Source organism: Antennarius striatus, chromosome 11, assembly GCF_040054535.1.
Source record: "Antennarius striatus isolate MH-2024 chromosome 11, ASM4005453v1, whole genome shotgun sequence".
In the NCBI taxonomy this organism is placed as follows: Eukaryota; Metazoa; Chordata; class Actinopteri; order Lophiiformes; family Antennariidae; genus Antennarius; species Antennarius striatus.
In genome coordinates, this window is record NC_090786.1 from 14,028,526 (window position 1) to 14,047,533 (window position 19,008).

A 19,008-nucleotide genomic window follows, 5' to 3' on the forward strand; every position below is an offset into this window, starting at 1 on the left:
TCTAACTACCATACAGACTGTGGGGATGGGGAAACCCAAAAAGGGTTTACCTCAATAGTCAGTCTTGCAGGATGGTTCTGGAACAGGAGATGATCTGCCTTGTCCTGCACAGACTTGATCACTTCCTCCTTCTCATCCAACTCTCTCATCAGGTCCTATGTGGGAGACATCAATCTGAGTTTCTGGCGTCTGCATGGACGAGTTTGCTTGTTAGCTCACAGTTAGTTATTAAAATATTACTGTGTGATAGTCTCTTTTCTTGGAGATGCTGCTGTTGCGATCACTCCAGTCGAAGGCGACCTCCTCTTCCTCCTTCTCATTTAGCCAGATGAGCTCCTGTGTTGCCTGTGACACAAAGTCATGCAGGCTTTCCAGTTGGCTTTGCCGCTCTCTTGAACAGTTCTGAAAGGAGCACACATCCAAGTAAGGCTATGAAAAACATGTAAAGCAGCACAATATTAAACTCAAAACAGATTGCTTACCAGCAGTCTCTCATACTGCTTATCGAGTTTGGCAAGTTTGGCAGAATAAGTTATTTTCAGGGGCATGTTCATCTGAGTCTGAGGGGAAAAAATATTTTTCACAGACATCAGTGTGAAGACAGTCCCATTTCAGAATACCATTTATATTCTAGATTATGTAGGATTATAAGCAACAGAGGATCTCCGAATTACTTACCTCATATAGTCTGGCTTCTTTAAGACTCATTTGAAAATCTTCAATGGCTTTATGTAAAACTTTGTGGTTGTCTAAATGCATTTCAACACTCGGCAAATCTGATCCCCACTCTGAATGATCCAGCTGCAACTTTAAAAATTTAGAAAAACATTTAAACCCATGATAAAATCACTTTTAATGCTACTGTACATCACGCTGTAAATAATCTAGTGATGACAACTCACCTGCATGTCTTCTACCCAGTTTAGGAGTTCCTGTACAAATTTCATGTTGTTCTCCTCTTCCGTCATGTTGGGGTCTGCTAGTGAGGATTTCCGTAAGGGTATGTGGGTCTGTATGTGTTTCAAATGCGTAAGGCTGCCTGCATCCATGCCACCACCACTTCCCATGTAGCTCTGGACTGAAGGGGACTGCTGACCAGGGGTCATAGATGGGGTGAGGCACGGTGTAAGGCTAGAGGTGAATGTGGACCCAGGGGTGTCTAACCCTCCTGGGATCAGTGCAGGAGTAAGGGCTGGTGTCAGGCTTGTGTTGATGCTCTGTGAGAAATCAGAGTTCAGACTTTGTGTGATGCCGGAGATCATCCTTTTGGTTTGTTCTGATGTCAAAGTGTGACCTTTGTTGTACACGGAGGAACACTCAGCTCTTAGAGCCAAGAGGTCATCCCGGAGTTTTGATACCCTGTTATAAAAAATAGAACACAATTAATGAGATGTTGAAGTATTCTGTGGCTTCTTTTTGCCACAGGATATACTTAAGACCTTTGAACAAGTTGATCTGTAAAGGGGAATTTCCCGTCCAGAAGAATCTGGATGTCCACCACTTGTTGTCTGAGGATATTCTCACACTCCAAAAGGTACCCAGCAATCTCAGCTTCATTCAGGAGCTGAATGCCAGACTCGAGACGTTTTGTATCCTTAAAAAAGGAAAGGAAGAGACTCAAAACTCAAGAACTAATACGACAATCTTATTTGTTACTACTATAATCAAATCACAATGAAAATTCATAAAACTTACAGACTGCAGGGCAGTTCCTGCCAATGCTAGCTTGTCCTCTCCATTAATGCAGTCTCGCTGAACCCTGTTGGCAATCTGCTGCAACATCTCAAGCCTTCAAAAACAAAATGAAAAAGATGTCAGCTTACAAATGTTATAATTTATAATTTTAGAAGCGGTGTCACCTCACCTGTATCCAGAAGAAATACTGTCACTGAGAAAGACAGACCTGGTCATTTGGAAAGGCTCGCTGAGGATAGCGTCACCACTAGAGCAAAAACTCTTACTGCTACCAGCAGAGAATCTGTTCAAATAGGCCATCTTACTTTACAAAGTAAATCCCCTCTACTACTGTAAATGAATCCAACTATTAATAATCCATAGCATCCTTCTGAAAGGACCCAATTCTTTAACATTCAAATAACTAACTGATGCAACTACTTCCAACTCATTCACATTTTTAGATATACCGCCAGGTGAGGAGTGTCCACAAGAAATTTCACTCCTATAATTTGCTGAAACAGAATGTTTGGACAGTTCCCCTTCATCTGAGCGGAGGCTGCAAAAAGTCTGCCCAACTGCTGTAGTAGATGTTTCAGCTTTTGACACATCTAACACTAATGTAAATATGTAGCTAAAAAAGGTCATAAGAGTAGACATGGTGGCAAATTTGCTTCAACAATTAGTGAAAGAAATTATTGAAAGAAATTAAATGTCCAATAGATGACATGTGAGTCTGCACAGAGATAAGATACCTTGCCAACAAACACAGTAGGGAAAGTAGAGCTCCTCCTCGAGAACCTGACTGAAACAAGCAGTCACCCTTTGATTTATCAGTCCACATCTTCCCTGAAGTGAACCTCAGTGCAGAACAGTAGGTCCAGCAAAACTCAAACCATTTAACCAAATTATATACCTAAATCCCATTATGCTGAACCAGGTGAACAAAAGCGTTGAATAACTCACTAGTTGCACATACCTTTCTACTTCAGGCCTCAGGCTCTTCTCTCTTTCCAACATGGCAACAATTAATTTACCCCACTCCTTCTCCACATCATTAGGGTGATGACCCGGGGGTAACTGGACACGTCCAAACTCGATCCACATCTGTCACATGTAGTATAAACAGATTTGTTATCACTGCAGACTGTGAGATGGCAAGCATAAACACAACTGCTATTCTGTTTAACACGTTTACCTCAAGCATTTTGTACAGATTGCTGATCTTTGTCTTCTCATTCTCCTTCAGTGGGATGTCATGCTCTTTAAACTGTAGATACTGTCTGTAAAGCGCCTGCAAAAGGTAACAGATTGCAACAAACAAAAAGTTCTTCATTTGAGCCACCAAGCATCAGAACAAAAATGGACTAGGACAACTTTTGGTGAGAAGATAATGGCACCTCTTTTTAAAAACAACTACATGAAAGTGCCTTCACTGATAAAAGCCTTCTCTCACATATAATCAGAAACACTTTAGGTCTCAGCGACAGCAGACAAACGCACACATGGACTAGCTGAAGCAGTTATTATTATGTTATTCTACATCTTATGACATGGTTTGTGGATTTGGAGCCCTCTAAACTGAGGCATGTGAACAAAATGAAGCAAAAATCCTTCAATACCTTGATTTCTGCAAGGTTGTTGGGAAATGATCTATCAGACATTATAGCCACATTATGTTTGATCCACTGGCAGAGATATTTGATCATATTTTGATACTCCACCCATTTGATATCAACATCCTGTCAAGAGAAAAAGGATCATCAGCAACAAAGAACAAACTTAAGACTGGGTGGAGTTGATATTTTACTCTTAACTTACATTTGGGCTGATTCCATCGACTCCATCAGGTACTTTGGGGAAGGCATCATAAAGTGAAGAAACATATGTGATGACTGATTTTTCATCTGGAGACTGCACATCCACGTCTGATGGGTGAAGAAGAAACAAAACAGTCACAGAAGCAACACAATGTGCTCCACCACTCCAGTAATATCCCTTAAGCCAAAATCTGAGTTTCACTCATGATTTTCAGTGCATAGCTGTGCTGAGTCTTTTACTGACTGAAAATACTATTAGACAGTCTGATGTCACCTTCTGGGTCCAGGAGTCTGGCCACCCCCAGCTGCTCAGCTGCACAAAAGGCCCGCTCCAAATTTGATCGGTTGGTCTGTGATGACACATGACTTATGTCGACCATGTCCGGCCTGCAGATGAGACAAACAGAGACCAATGAATCAATGCTAGCGAGTCCTGCCAACTACAAAAGTGTGCACAATAGAGCACTAAATCCATTATATGTCCATTAAGTTTCACAAAGATTCACAGTTCCGCAAAAATCACTGCAGTTCCTGGGTGTCATAGTACCTGTATTTATGAATGATGGCATTAAATAGCCTCCCGTCCCTCCAGGATGTGGTGAAGTTATCACATCGTACACCTACATAGCCGTCTGTTATCTGCTTGGACCAGAGCAGCAGCCTCTCCTTGGCTGTCATGTCTTCGGACTCGCCTGTCACGTGGATCTCTGAGATCTGTCACAAAGACATATAACAAATGTTGAACCCCAGATGCTCTTACAATACATGTGCAGCTGTGGAGGACTGAAAACATAACTCACACTAAATACCTGTGGAATACAGAGATAGTGGAAGTCTTTTTACATAGCTAGCTGCTACCCCCACTAGAGAAGCATCCCTTAAATCTCTAGCAAGATTGTAATTTTAAACTTTCAGTGCTAGCGCAGATCTGGATAAAGGATTGATTCAGGGTGCTGTGGCATGTACCAAATAGAAAGTGATTTCTTCCACATTTGTTTAAGATCAGCTGGTTATGATATAGACAGATTTATTCGTTTAGGTTAATAATCAAAGTTTGAATTAGGCTTCAAGTCAAATAACCTGAAGCTAGAGAGAAAATGTGTTAAAATAGAACTCTTGATCTAACCGAAAACTTAATGAATAAAAACTCCGTGAGATAAAGAGTGGTAATAACAGCAGCAACACCTTGAAACACAATGCATGCAAATGTAACAAAAGCCAAAGCTGCCTCAAGAATAGTAACTGGACTTGACTGTCACCTTCATATCTCAATCAATATTTATTGAACAGAAAACAATCCTTATTTGGATTATGAATAGCTTGTTCACACTTGAAAGGTGATCAGTTCATGCAGGCCAATAATGGAACCATAAACCAGATGGAACTCATACATTTAGGAGATTGTGTTACTATTACATAAATATTCCATCACAATGCTCCGGGCAAAAAAACAAACAAAACAAAGACAGTAGATTTTATCAATGAAGGCAGAATCCCTGACAGACTCCATGGAACATACGGCCAAGTTCAGAAAAGGTATTACAGAGGTTTAACAGGTCAACAACTCTGACCCAAAGATTTTTTTGATATTTTCAGACCAGCGCCAACCTGAAGACAATGACGGAATGTCCTACGAGTATGCCAGTATAAATGTTTAGGATGTGACTACTGTACAGACAGGGGCTGATTTCCAAGCAACATCACAGAACGAAAAAACAATAGGATATATGTGATAAGAAGAATCACTTTCAATCCACACACCAAAAAGTCTTTGTCAAGTAAAGACTGTGGTGCTTTCCAACAAAAACACTAAATGTATTCTATTCAACAAAACCAAAACCCCACCACTGAAACTCAATACAATACATGAAAGGGTAGCTGTGAACATTTACGGTACTGCTTGTTCTGCATTGTAAGACAAATTCATCAATTATGATCCTCATAAGTTCAAATATTTTTATTTTTAAAAGCACCTTCTGGGGTTTGCCCATCTTTCATGATTTAAATACCAACCATATTGAAGCAAAATGATATCATATCAAATGAATCAAACGCCTTATTCATTTATGATGACTAACCACTATGCCCACGTGACATGTTCTATGTTTACCTCTTGTTGGGTGGAAATAGACTCTTGAAGATGCCCTATGTCGTGAGAGTAGGTGTAGGCCCTCTGTCGCTTCCTCTTGTGTACTTGAGAGCCAGATATGATCTTGGCAAGTGCTTCTTATACTCTGAGGTACGTCATGCCCCCTCAGACTCTGCACCATGTGTTCCACCGCACCAACACTAACAGCCCTCCTTACCTGGCATTGTAGAAGCTTCTTCACAGGCTGACCATCCTTGGCCAAGGCAGCTTTGGAAGTTTCATTCATGCCATGAAGATTTCCATCTACAGTGGTACTCTTTCTGGCATCTTCTGTCTTCTTTGTGGATACCCTTGCCAACCTGTAAGGTACTGTCTTGCCAAGTAGGCAATTATCGGGATCTCTCGTGGTCAAAACTGGTATCTCTCCAATGTCAACATCATTGCTGAAAACTCCTCTCCTGGATAGATGTCTGTCCAGCTCTGCTGGTTTAGCCTGTATAGCTTGGGACTCCTCTGTGTCAGCATCTGGGCCATGTTGGAGCTCTCTGCTCTTGCAGATAGCCTCACCTGTAACAAGCTGTCTTCCTGGACTCTTAGGAGATTCAGCAGGCTGAGAATCTTCCCATTTCCTCTTCTTCCTCTGAAAATACCGTTGAACCTTGAGTTCTCTTGATCCAGGGCTCAGTGGAGCTTTCTTAGGGTCAACATAGCATTCCTCTTTCGGACCACGAACGCAGCCACAGATGTTTCCCATGGCTGACAGTTATGTAGTCTCTTGCCCATTGACTGCAATGGAATCCCAGCAGCAAGCTGTTTCAGGTTCCAGTGAACTCTGCTTGAGCTGAACAAACACTATTCCAGTGACATAAAGTCATTCTAACAAAGTACCTCTACAAAACATTCAGACGTGTCAGACGACCTGAAAGCCGGTGAAAAAAGTCCATTCAGAGTCGCCGGTCAGACTCTCCCTCTCTCCCTCTCTCTCTCTGACTCTCTCTCTCTCTCTCCCCCTCCCTCCCTCCCTCCCTCCCTCCCTCCCTCTCTCTCCCTCCCTCTCTCTCCCTCCCTCTCTCTCTCTCTCTCTCACAGGATCTATGACACTTGAATCCTATTTGACCTTTGAAACATGTCTTTGGCTTTGCTAATCTGGTAAAAACACAATAAACACACACACACACACACACACACACACACACACACACACACACACAGAGAGAGAGAGAGAGAGAGAGAGAGAGAGAGAGAGAGAGGTGGCGTTACGTGCTTGTAGCTCTAAGATAGGTGACAATCAAAAACACTTGTGGACAGACCTGTTTCAGGCTTTGTCTGAACACTTTGACGTCACAGCTAAAGCTGCCAGTGACTTTTCTTTTATTTATATCTGCAATGATGTGTGACAGGCAGACATGGGGGTGTACCTAATATGCTGTGATAAACTTTAAATCAGCAAGTTTAACTACATGAACCAGAGCAGTGTCCCAGTGAATAGGAACGGCTGGAACATCCACATCTGAGCTGGACAACAAAGTGGTTTCACTTTGTTGTGGTTTACTCCGACATTACTCTGACATTAGTGGTTTACTCCGACATTATTACATCAACAGATCAAACCAGCATAGTTCACAAGAGGCCAAATGCTCTGACCAGGAAGTTGTACATTATAGTACATAAACCCAATGCATCATCTCCAGTTGTGGAAGACTCTACAAAGAATTTTATTTTGAAGCTAAATAAATAAATAAATAATCAGAATCAGAATACTTTATTAATCACCTGATGGGCAAATTGCTTAGTAACGTGTGAATGATTAATATAATGCTACTCTACAGCAGAACTAAAAATAACAGTGTGCACCAGTGAAATTTCCCTGAAGGTCAAAGTCACCTGACAGCCAGCACAGGTCAAACTGCACAATACCAAGTACTGGTCAAACTACACAAAGAGGAGTAGGTGTTGACAACAGTGCAAAGTCATGATGATGGTCCATGTTCCAAAGTGGTCACAAAGAACAGCAACATTATGTTTTGAAATTACTTTCTTATCTGTACTGATTTAACAAAGGATAGAATGTAACACGTAAAAAAGGCCGTGGATAACCCCAATCAGGCTAGAGTTGAAATCACGAAAAACGTTCTCCATATTATCATTTTTATTTAAAAAAAACAAAACAACTTATATATATAAAAATATATAAAACCAGCAGCAACAAACAAAGCTCACAGTGCGTGTTCCCCAACAATCCCTACTCTTCAAACACAAAATGATTCCAGAACCTCAGGCAAAACCAGTTCTCATAAAACACATAATACCTGTATAAAATAATACACTACTCATACACATCAATATGCAGCCAGCCATATTTATATAATCAGGCCAAAGGTGTATCCTTTTGCTAAAACACAAAAAAATATCTGACACTACTTCATATCCAGACAAAAAAGTCCCTACGCTACTGAATCAACCGACAACAGCAGGTGTTGGCATCATCCAGGACTACCTGTCAGCATGTCTGAGTGCAGGCAAACACCTTTACCCTCATTATCTCAACAGGACATTAGTCACACATACATTCATGATCCTACACAAGACTATAACTGAATTCATCAGCTGCACGTCTGATCGGACAATGTCACTGAACAGGAAGACAATACTTATGTTCAGGGATTTGAACCGGGTCATGGAACAAAAACGAAAACCAGAAACATTTGGTATTTTGCCAGGAATACAAACGAAACCAAAAATGTCAATTCATGGGGGGAACGTAAAACCGGAAATGTTATAATACTGTTTGTGTTCGGAATGAACCGATCGGCAATAATAATCCAAAATCACACAGACGAACAAATACAAAGGTTTATCTTATCTTAATCAGAGAGTCAGAAGGAAAAGGCGAGTGACATTTGTAAGCTGTTGGAGCTCAAGTATGTGTGTGTGTGTGTGTGTGTGTGTGTGTGTGTGTGTGTGTGTGTGTGTGTGTGTGTGTGTGTGTGTGTGTGTGTGTGTGTGTGTGTGTACAGACAGACAGACAGATAGACAGATAGATAGAAATTTTACTGCCTATCAATCTTTAAAATGGTCTTTAAAATAACAATCCAACTCAAGACAGGTCATTCAAATTATGAATACACACTCTAATCTGTTTTACTGATTTACGCACAAATGTTAACAACATGAAAACAATGTTTTGAAGACAAACGAAATTCAGTAATTCCAGTAAATATAAGACATGTGTGTACTATTGAAGAGTGAAGTCAACACTACACAAGCTCGCAGTAGCACTAATCCTTTTTCATTTAAAACGACACAACTCTGACACCTTGTGGTCACAAGTAGAAAATGTAATACGTTGAGTAAGAGCAGATGGAAACATTCTGATGGACATTTGACCAGTAATAACTGGGGCTGGATCTGACCTAAATATCCCATACTCATTAGGAAATACTAGAGCTTTCAGGGATTCAACAAAGCAGTTGGAACCCATCCGGAATGCAGCCACACATTGGTAATAGTTGGAGGTTTCTATCCCTGGAATTCAGCAGCTGTCAAAAGGGTGATGGATCTGGATTTCTTATTAAAACTAAACCAAATTGCATAAACTCATGGATATAAATCCCTTAAATAGTCCCCTCTTAAATCCATCCCTTTATCTCTTGACCTGTATTAAATTATATGGTCATTCATCCAACCTAAGACCCATCCTCCAAACAAATACAGTATCAGAGAAATACTTTCAACAGTTTTTGTGTAATCCTGCCAAAGATCGACCAAAGGACACAGGTGAAAACACAAGTTACACAGTAATTATCCTGAATCTAGTCTGAATTCTTTCTCTGATCTACCACGTTGGTAAAATAAATTAAAAACCACAAAGCGACACCTACCTGAAAGTGCAGAATTATGGTCCAGATTAATCCCAGAGTTAGCTTCGGGTTACCATCTGTGATGTCATCATTCCTGATATTTACAAGTTTGACCTGATGATGAAAACATTTACCATACATTAAATTGGGAGCTGCTTTAGCTAATTTGATTGTCAGCTCAAAATCACCACAAGGTGGCACAACAGTCATATTATGTTAGAGCTGTTAATTGCAGGAAGAACACTTGCTAAGACTCACTGTTTATAACCAGTCAGAAATAGTCCCTCAGAATGAAAGCTGATGTCTAAGCTATTTATTCAAGCAGTGAGATAGTTTTATATTTAATAACACTGTAGATGGCATGGATGTGTCTGGTACGTACTGTTGCTACATCATCCGAACATTTAATTTGTGACTGTCTATGAATCCTTTGTCTCATGCGTTATGTCACATCTGGCTTCAGCCCAGTAAGGCTGCATTCTTCATCACATCCTGACTGTGACGGGAAAATGGAGGCCAGTCACAGTGATCCACTGAGAGGATTCAAAGTTTGCGCTCCATAAATGCTGCTATCACAGTTTGAAATTACTTGCAATGGTTGAACACAAGAAAAATGGCTTCAAGTCCAAAGCCAGGTGATTCAGAACAGCGTGGGACAGTTAAGTGGTAATTAAATGTGAAAATAATGTTTAACTATACAGTATATGATTGCCTGGATTTACTGTATGTGCTGAATATATAAAAGTATACATATACAGTATATTTATATATCAGTGTATTCTTGTCGTCCATGTTAAGTTTGATACAAGAGTTTGAAAAGTAGTGTGGCTGTAAATTGATCCATACCTGCCGCCTCTTTAAATAATCTAGTGCTATTTGTACATTCTGGAGTCTGTGGAAGCGCATCCGTCCTCTCTCTCGAGGCTGCAGAAATAGGAAAGAAGACCCATGAGTGGAAATCTGTTTCTCTCCACATCAGAGGATTTAAATTAAGTTATTAGTAGCCGAGGCGATTTGAGACATGCTTCCACGTTCTTACCCACTGATCTGGTGAAGCAAAGACTTAAAAGAACACACAAACACTCCCCTCAAGACGTTGCGACATTTTTCAAAACCCCACCCAAAACTGCACATACAGAACATTTTCCAACATTTGGAGAAAGTTAATCTTACCAGATAAACCTTTTCTCCACTGTGCTGTAGACACTAAATGTACATTTTTAGCCTGTTAACATAACTCATATCAAGAAAGTTGTGATGAATGCTCGAGGTCAGTCAGGAGCCACAGCATGAAGTAGTGAAATGGAAAATGATTTGAAGGCAGGGTGCAACGGCAACAAAAGACTTATGCTGCATTCAGCCCCTTGAGAACGAAACAAAGCAACGCAGCAACTTTCCTTAAACCTCCCACAGCTTTAACTCAGTGAATGTCATTCGCATCCGAAGTCCTCTAGGAGCTTCTTAGCAGAATACATAGAAGCAGTATATGAATGATGTGCTGGAGATCCCCATGCAGTCAAAAAAAACTCCAGATATATTTGACTGCATGGAGCAATGATGGGCACAGCTTCATGGCCAATTTCCATCACAATTCAATTTTTTGTATATTTTAAAGACCTTTCATGGTTCAAAATGCCAAATTTATTGGCATATAAGAAATTTACGTTCCAAAAAAAGATTTGAGCAAGAAGCCGTCTGATTCTTCTGATCACATGGAAAATATAAATAGTTTACCTAATGATATAGATTACATTAGAAACAGTAACAGCCCAAACTGAAATTCTTCTTGAAATTAAAACAGTTAAAAAATGTAAATAAGTCACTCGGCACATAATATGAAAAAAAACACAAATTAATATATCAATAGTGAAATTTAAAATCAATTAGAGAATACACACTAAAGGGGGAAATAAATAATCAAACCGATACACTCAATAAAGAATAAATGAAATTACATTCTTGGACACTAACATTTCCTTTCGTCTTTGTATCTCCACTTAGCTGCTTTGCCTTTTCTTTTTGACCAGCTCTGACTTTCAGCCTCTTCTTTAAGTCACACTGTGACACTCTGGTTGCTCAGGTAAAACAGTAGAAATTAGGACATATAGGATATAACCCTCAGATTGATAAGAGAGCATCCACGTAGCCTGTTACGTACCAAAGCTACATATTTTTAACTTGTTTTTCCCACATATATAGCCAAGAGTGTCACAGATTAAACTCAACATACAGAAACTACATGATGCTAAATGCTGAAATAAAGTAAAGACAGATTCCCATGACACAGACAGTGGGTGTTGTCCCATAAATGTCACTGACTTTTGGTGCAGACAAAGATAATGGGTGGATCCTTGAACACTTTTTAATTTTTTTATATGATATTTATGAATTATCTTCACAATTAATATCAATTAATGGAACACATTATTTCTATGACACACATGGTCATTCATAAGGATTTAGTTTGTTAAAAACAGTTTGTGGGGTGGGGGTGAGGGGATGTGGGGGGGGGGCACGTACCCCCTTATCATCATCATCCACCGTGTCTCCATGCTGCTCAACTGCACATGCTTCTGTCCCACTCACCAACCGTAATGTCTTCAGAAAATCACGCTCCCTTGGCTTATCACCGATAAGGCAACACATGGGGAAGAAAGGAAGACATGGACACACATGGCAGCCAAATCAAAAGGACGTTAGACAATGGACAGAAACCAATTTAAGAGTGGAGAACGGAAGAGTGGGAAAGTAGAGGGAGACAGGATGTAAAAAAAAATAAAAAAGGCCCTTAGAGGATGAGAGTTAGTCACGCTGGAGAGGGAGTAACCACTGATGTACCTCTTACAGGAATAAATGCCGTTTTAATACAGTAAGGGACATCAGCACTATTATGTATCTGCATTATCACAGTTCAGAAGAAAAGAATGGGGCGTTAACAAAGAATAATATTCATAACAAGCAGAACACCAGTGTTCTCTGCCTAAGTCCAGAGTACTATACAGCTGCCTGCCCTGTGCTGTATGTGAGGGTCTGGATACATGACCTAAAGAGAGCATGGGCCCCAGCAACAAAGGCTTTATAGAAGTTATTGACATACTGGTATTACAAGGCCACATTTTGTTGAAAATAATACATATAATACATTCCTCAGCAGCAATACCACTGGTAATTCTGTTAAAACCAGTTTGCATTAAATTTGGCACAAAAAAGATGTGTGGCTTCATTATAATACAATAAATGCTTTCAAGTTAGTTTTTCTAAACTTATAATAATACCATGTGGTAATATCATAGATGTAACATGATAAATGCAGTGTGGTCCCACATTAATATTTGTGAAAGGATTTAGCTGTTTAGCTTCTCAGAACAATCCCCACACATTGAATCAAACAACTTCAAATTAATTTGTCATCATTCAAGTTAAAACAATTTCAAGGAAGCATACTTTCCTCATTTGTGACTTATGTTGTTCTGTTGGGAAATATCACACCAATACCTATAACTATTATATAATTATTATTCAGAGCTGCTGCTCCTGCTGCAGCTCAAAGCGTCCCATCCCTTACTGTATCAAAAGACCATGGAGCTATATACACAGCAAGGCTTACTACATAGTAGTACCTATTTCATGTTACTTACAGCTAGAAGCAAAGCACAACTACTGAGAATGAATGCATACATTTTATAGATAATCCATAATGGTGGGATAACAAACAATTAAAAGGTGTTCAAAACATGAATGTTTTTTTTTTAAATAATTGGTTTTCTGTATAAATGGAGGGTGGGGGGTATGAGTGTTTTTAGATATCTGAACATAAACAGCAGATCTTCCTGCAGACCACCAAATTCAAGGATTCCTTTCTACTATCAGCTGCATAAGTGAAAAAGAAGAAAGTAAACTGTGACACTAAAGGAGGGGAAACAGATTCAGATTCCTCACTTTCCTTTTTAAGTGTCTTATGATAATCTGAGTTATGATTTCATGAGACCGATCTCAACAGAAACTGTTTTGGCAACTTGACGGAATCACAAACACGTGAGTGTACCAAACATCAATCTACATTGCATAACTCTCACTTTCGTTTTTTGCATTTAAGTGAATCTAAGCACAAAAGCTACAACAAGTTAAAAACCTTAACTCACCAAAGTGTCCCCAGACAAGACCTCCAGCAGTGATATCAGGTTATGTCCATCTCGTAGGTCTTCATAAAGGTCATTGATATGCTTCCGTACCTGAAAAAGAAGGAGAAAGCAAAGTATGAATAACCAGCAAACATTAAAAATCATCCTACGATGACAAAACTTTTCGACGGTTGCTCATCACTATAATAGTAGTTATTGTACTACTTTATTGTGATCTAAACTGGAAGAAATCATCCTTTGAGGATTACACAGGGCACCCTCACGTCTGCCTGGCATAGATGAACTACCTCAGTACATCAGCATATGTTCTGTTTGATTCCAGTTTTAGAAAAACCTGTTTGTTACTTTACATCAACCTTGTTTTTGTTTAGTTCCCTCAAAGTTCACTGAATAAACATCTGTCATTGTAACACGCTATCGAAGCACTGAACCCCGTGTCCGAGGCTTTCTCCTTCTCTCCTTCCTGTCCTAAATACCACGCCTCTGAAATCCCCTGGCCTCCTGCTGACCTGCTTTCACACAGGGTTTTCAGTGCTGTAATCCCAGATAGCCCCCACAGCTGTGGAGCCAAAATAGATCTGAACCCTTATGTTAATGGGACAGCAAAGCACATTCCCAACTATTACTCAGCACCAATTTTTTCATTGACCATGTGGTAGCCCCCCAGAAATCAGCCTCAAAACCTGAAAAAAAAAATAAATCAAACAATTTATTAACATTAACAAGATTGAGAAAGATAAAGAGAAAACTGTTTATATATACACTTTAATACTACAAAATATATTTCTTCTTTGAAGATATCACACCAAATGATAGCAGCCATGTGACTATCAAGCAAAGACCCTTGGACTATCCAGGACAGATTCGTGACCCATCTTATACTCTGACATTGATGATTGGAGCACAAAAACAATAAATATCCCTCAGTAAAGGTACAAAATACAATACAATCCACACATTAGTTTAGTGGAAATCTGTAGAGTACCTTTAGTTTAGTAATACAAATTACAAACAGCTAGAACTTACTGCTGAACACCACTGTGGCCAGTGGAAGTGTTATATGTTCAGTAGGTGTCTGCTCATAAATTATATTAACATTGGATGTGATAACAGTAGTGCTGTCTCAGGAAATAATCACTCTTAATTCTGGAGTGGACTTGAACCCTCATACAAAAAAAGCCACTAAATTGGGGTGGTTTTTTATTTTATCGTCATGGATTTCTCATTGGTAAATATGGACTTTGTGAAGATTTTGTCTTTTGAGACAGATTACAAATCATACAAAAACCCTCAAAATTCATCATTAATTTGTTTCTCATTATGTCACCAATTCCAGTTTCAGCCACATTTATTGGAGCTTTTTTCTAAAAAAAACAAAACAAAAACAAGTTCCTATAAGAAGTACCGGATGCTTCAGTCACAGTTAAATAACTGTGACTGAAGCGTGAACTCAATTAATTATATATACTGTACATCAGACTGCACAGTAATCTCTGTTAGTATGATCCCTCATTACAAACTCTTAGTAAATGAGACATGTCAACACTTGTCAGTCTGCTAAACGTTTCCTTAAATTCCACAGACAGGCATGGTGCCAAAGTAACCAAATTCAACAGAAGACACCTTCTGCAACACAGTACCTGTCAACTAACTTTAATGAGTGTCAATAATATCTGGGAGGAATGTTAACATGTTACAACTAAACAAGTGTTAAGTGTTGTCCCTACCATTTCTTCTATAAAGGATTGTTTATTGAGAAATGGTTACTGATTGCTGCAGATGTTTAGTTTGTGTAAATGAATATTGCTTCCATATAAATGCATCTGATGAATGTGATTTTCAGTCAGATGTCAAATACAGAAATGTGGCATAAAAACATGGACAAAAATAAGAAGCATCCATTTGTTCTTACCTTCATCAGATGCTGATTTATCCATTTCGTGAAGGTTTTCTTTTGCACTCTGTCTCTTTCATCTGGAGATAAGACAGAAAAAGACATCCAGTGAATCATCATAGAAGATTAAAAGCTCTTTTCACGAGATGTCAGTAGACCCATCTAGTTCTGGTTTGTACTCAGATTTTATATAGATGTTAGGAAATATGCCTAATCGTAGGCTTTACAGTCGTTTGCCGTAGCACAGTGGATGTACAATATTCTTTATGCATAGTTTAGGGATACTTTCACTTCATGCAAAAATAGACTTTTAGAGAAATTAGAGACACATGAAAACCACAAGATCCCGGTGCCTAAAAAGATGATTGTTTCCCACAGACTCTCTCCTTCATGCTCTTGACTACAGTGTTTTTGCTACCCGTCACCATAGGATACTGAAGCCCTTTCAGTTGCAATTTGATTGGAAAGTAAATTTAAATAAAAAAAATATTATTTACTATTTACTATGATTTACTATTTTTTCTATTCAAAATTATGAGCAATTTCTACTTTTCTCTTCTCCTTTAAATTGTGTTCTATGTCAGGCCAAACCATAATTCAGGCCAGTTACCAGAGCTATGACTCATTTGACTGCTTCTACCTCTCCCAGTCTGCCAGACTCCTCTCAGTGATCCTCAATGAACAAAAGAAGATCATATAAATCAAAACTCTACCAGTGATCTGCTGGCTGGTTCACGTTTTCTCCAATGCTACATTTTTTGCCGACAGGACTAACAGTGCATCACTACAACATTGTTCCTTCAATCAATGATAATGAACAGGCACAGACAAAACAAAACTTTCAAGGAGCAGTAAGATTAACACCAACCCATGCAACACATTCGAGTCACCAGGTGAGCTCTATACTCCCTCTCCGTCTCTAACAGGTACTTCATCCCCTCCACCAGCTCCTGAGGGCTTTCACCGGGGTCGTTCTTCAGGTAGACATATGCCATGTGGACGACTGACTGAGGAAACGCTGTCAGTCTGTCATTCTCGTCCGTTTTCTTGCTTTCCTGCCTGCCTACCAGCCTCTAGGGCAGCAGTGACTCCGTTTCTCCTGAAGCACCCAGAACGAGTCACGTCAGGTTTTCCGTGGCTGCTCACCATTTTCACTTTCCGCTCAGTTTAGTGTTTATGTTGCAACAGCACTCAAAACCATAGAAGAAATGAGTGTTCCTTTTTAGGATGCAACCAGTTCATGTAAGGTAGAATTTATGTTGCCATTTAGCATTCATTTCACATTACTTCTTCACTGCAACATCTACGCATGCACATGTTTTCAAATTATTATGTTTGTGTGCAACTGATGAGACGACTAGCAGAAAACCATCCTTCATAATTCAACTGGAAACGTACCAAACAGATGTTATCTTTCAATCAAAATGGTTCAGCTGAGATTTTTTATATTATTTTCTATTCATTATACTTAATATCACTTTGATAAAAATAGAATAGAAAAAAAAGTGTTCCTATCCTGAGATTGGGCTGTAGTTGTATCGGCCTGTAAGACAGCTTCTCTCAGTGTGCCACTGTTGCAATGAAGGACAAACTACCCTTCAGAAATACTCTATAAAAGACTCAAGCAAGACAAAAACATTAGTTAAGATTGTCTCAGTTATTTATGACATAAAAATACATATGTTAGTGGCATATATGCTGACATTGGCTTGTGGAATATAAATAACGCAATGGTGCATGCATTTCAAGGATAATTTGGAGCTCTGCGTTATTATTCTCTGCAGTCTTTATTCAGTTCATCTAAAAATAGTGTCAGTGACAAAGCTGCAGAGAATTGAACGTTGGGTTGGTCTGTCTATAATTTTGCTTGATGTTCTACACAAAGTTTGACATGAAGCCAAAAATCAGTCACATCAGAGTCTGTAATAGTGGTTATATTAATAATGTGAGTCAGAGAGAAGCATTTATCAGCAGTGCTGCTGTCATTGCTGATGTATCTGCCTCCATCAGCCACAGCAGGAAAGCAGTTCCACCTATAATAAGACACTAATTGACTTTACCGTACCTCATATTTCGGGTCTTTGGTGCATTATGATTAAACCGCAAGTGACAAATGCATCAAAATAGAATAGTTGAACCAATCGTCAAAGAAACCATCCAGCAGTACAGGTCAGAGCTGAATAAAACAGAGGCCAGTTACAGACGACTGTGCTTCACATATGACACACATGCAAACCCAACAGACTCAACAACAGCCACTGACAAATGGCGTAAAAACCACGTTACAGAGCTTTAATGCCAGCCTTATAAACAGAAGCAGACACAGAAAGCAGCTGTTAATAAGCTGAGATTGAATATTTGACAGTATACTGCCCTCTAGAGAATTGCATGAGAACAAACATGATGCATGAACTCCGGTTTGGGGTCAGTCCAAACAAACGCTCCCAAATTTAAAATGGTAACCACTCATTATGTGGTCACAATTTGAAAGCATTATTAAAGACTACTATTAAACTGAAAAACCAACGTCAAAGATCATCATACACATTCTCTATTCTGGATTTTACACACAGATTTTACATATTTCACATGTAAGACTAATTTAACAACTTCTTCAGTTCAGTAATACAGATTGTACAGTCGCACTGATTGTACAGATGTGCATTTTATTTACTCCCCAATAGTCACAACAGAGTTGTCATTGTCTATATATAAAATGCATAAAAATGCCTCTCATCCTGTGTAACTAAATTATCATCTCAGTTTAACCCATTAATGCCCCTGTAAAGATAATTCTATCATTTAATGACATATTGATAACATATCCAAACATTAACACCGAGACACAGAGCCTGAATAAAAATTATTGTTAGGCATTTGCAAAGTTAACTGTGATTCATCCATTATAATGCTAAGTGAAGAATAAATAATTTGCATTACATCTTGAAATAGCAAGGAAACTTTATTAAATTGTGAATATACTCCAAACTGTTGTAAGCAATTGTAAACTTCAGCACCTAATTCTACTGAAAACACTTTTCTTAGATTAACCATACTGTTTTAAATCTCGAAAAATATCACACAAATCTTCATTTTGTTGATTCTAAGTTCTTCCTTCAGTGTCAGGTAGATCATAGGTCTGGTACGAGCATTATGTTTAGCAGACATATATGACCTACAATGGTTCAATTTGAAGGCTGTCTGACCGCCTGTCTCTCACATTACACTTGAACTTTGAGACATTCTAAACCTCAGGCTGTGTGGATAAAATAGCTGTTAAAGCCTACTTCAGAAGTACACATTTACATTTACATTTACATGAAACAAATGAAAACCGGTAGTAATATAGTAACTATAATCAACTAAACGATATTGATTAATTTGTTGCAGAGACTATGATCTTATGCAAAAGTGCTGTTTTTGTATTTTTTAAACAATGGTGACAAACATCATTAGTCTTATGTAAAAGTTATTGTGGCTTAGGTGTTAGCCCACAACCAAAAGTCAACCACATGCAGCAGACCAGCAA

General features: G+C 38.9%; 1 protein-coding gene across 1 annotated transcript in view; it reads right to left on the reverse strand.

Annotated features, from left to right (window-relative positions):
• Positions 1-19,008, reverse strand: part of dst (dystonin) — a 78,724-nt gene that overhangs the window by 51,974 nt on the left and 7,742 nt on the right. The window contains exons 2-18 of the mRNA XM_068326998.1: positions 15,498-15,559; positions 13,586-13,675; positions 10,290-10,367; positions 9,465-9,557; positions 4,042-4,208; positions 3,769-3,881; positions 3,496-3,602; positions 3,297-3,416; positions 2,873-2,968; positions 2,654-2,781; positions 1,696-1,789; positions 1,440-1,594; positions 903-1,359; positions 679-807; positions 483-560; positions 241-402; positions 51-155 (exon numbers count right to left, since the gene is read on the reverse strand). Coding sequence (XP_068183099.1) covers positions 51-155; positions 241-402; positions 483-560; positions 679-807; positions 903-1,359; positions 1,440-1,594; positions 1,696-1,789; positions 2,654-2,781; positions 2,873-2,968; positions 3,297-3,416; positions 3,496-3,602; positions 3,769-3,881; positions 4,042-4,208; positions 9,465-9,557; positions 10,290-10,367; positions 13,586-13,675; positions 15,498-15,559 — 2,234 coding nt within the window. The remainder of the gene's footprint in view (positions 1-50; positions 156-240; positions 403-482; positions 561-678; positions 808-902; positions 1,360-1,439; positions 1,595-1,695; positions 1,790-2,653; positions 2,782-2,872; positions 2,969-3,296; positions 3,417-3,495; positions 3,603-3,768; positions 3,882-4,041; positions 4,209-9,464; positions 9,558-10,289; positions 10,368-13,585; positions 13,676-15,497; positions 15,560-19,008) is intronic.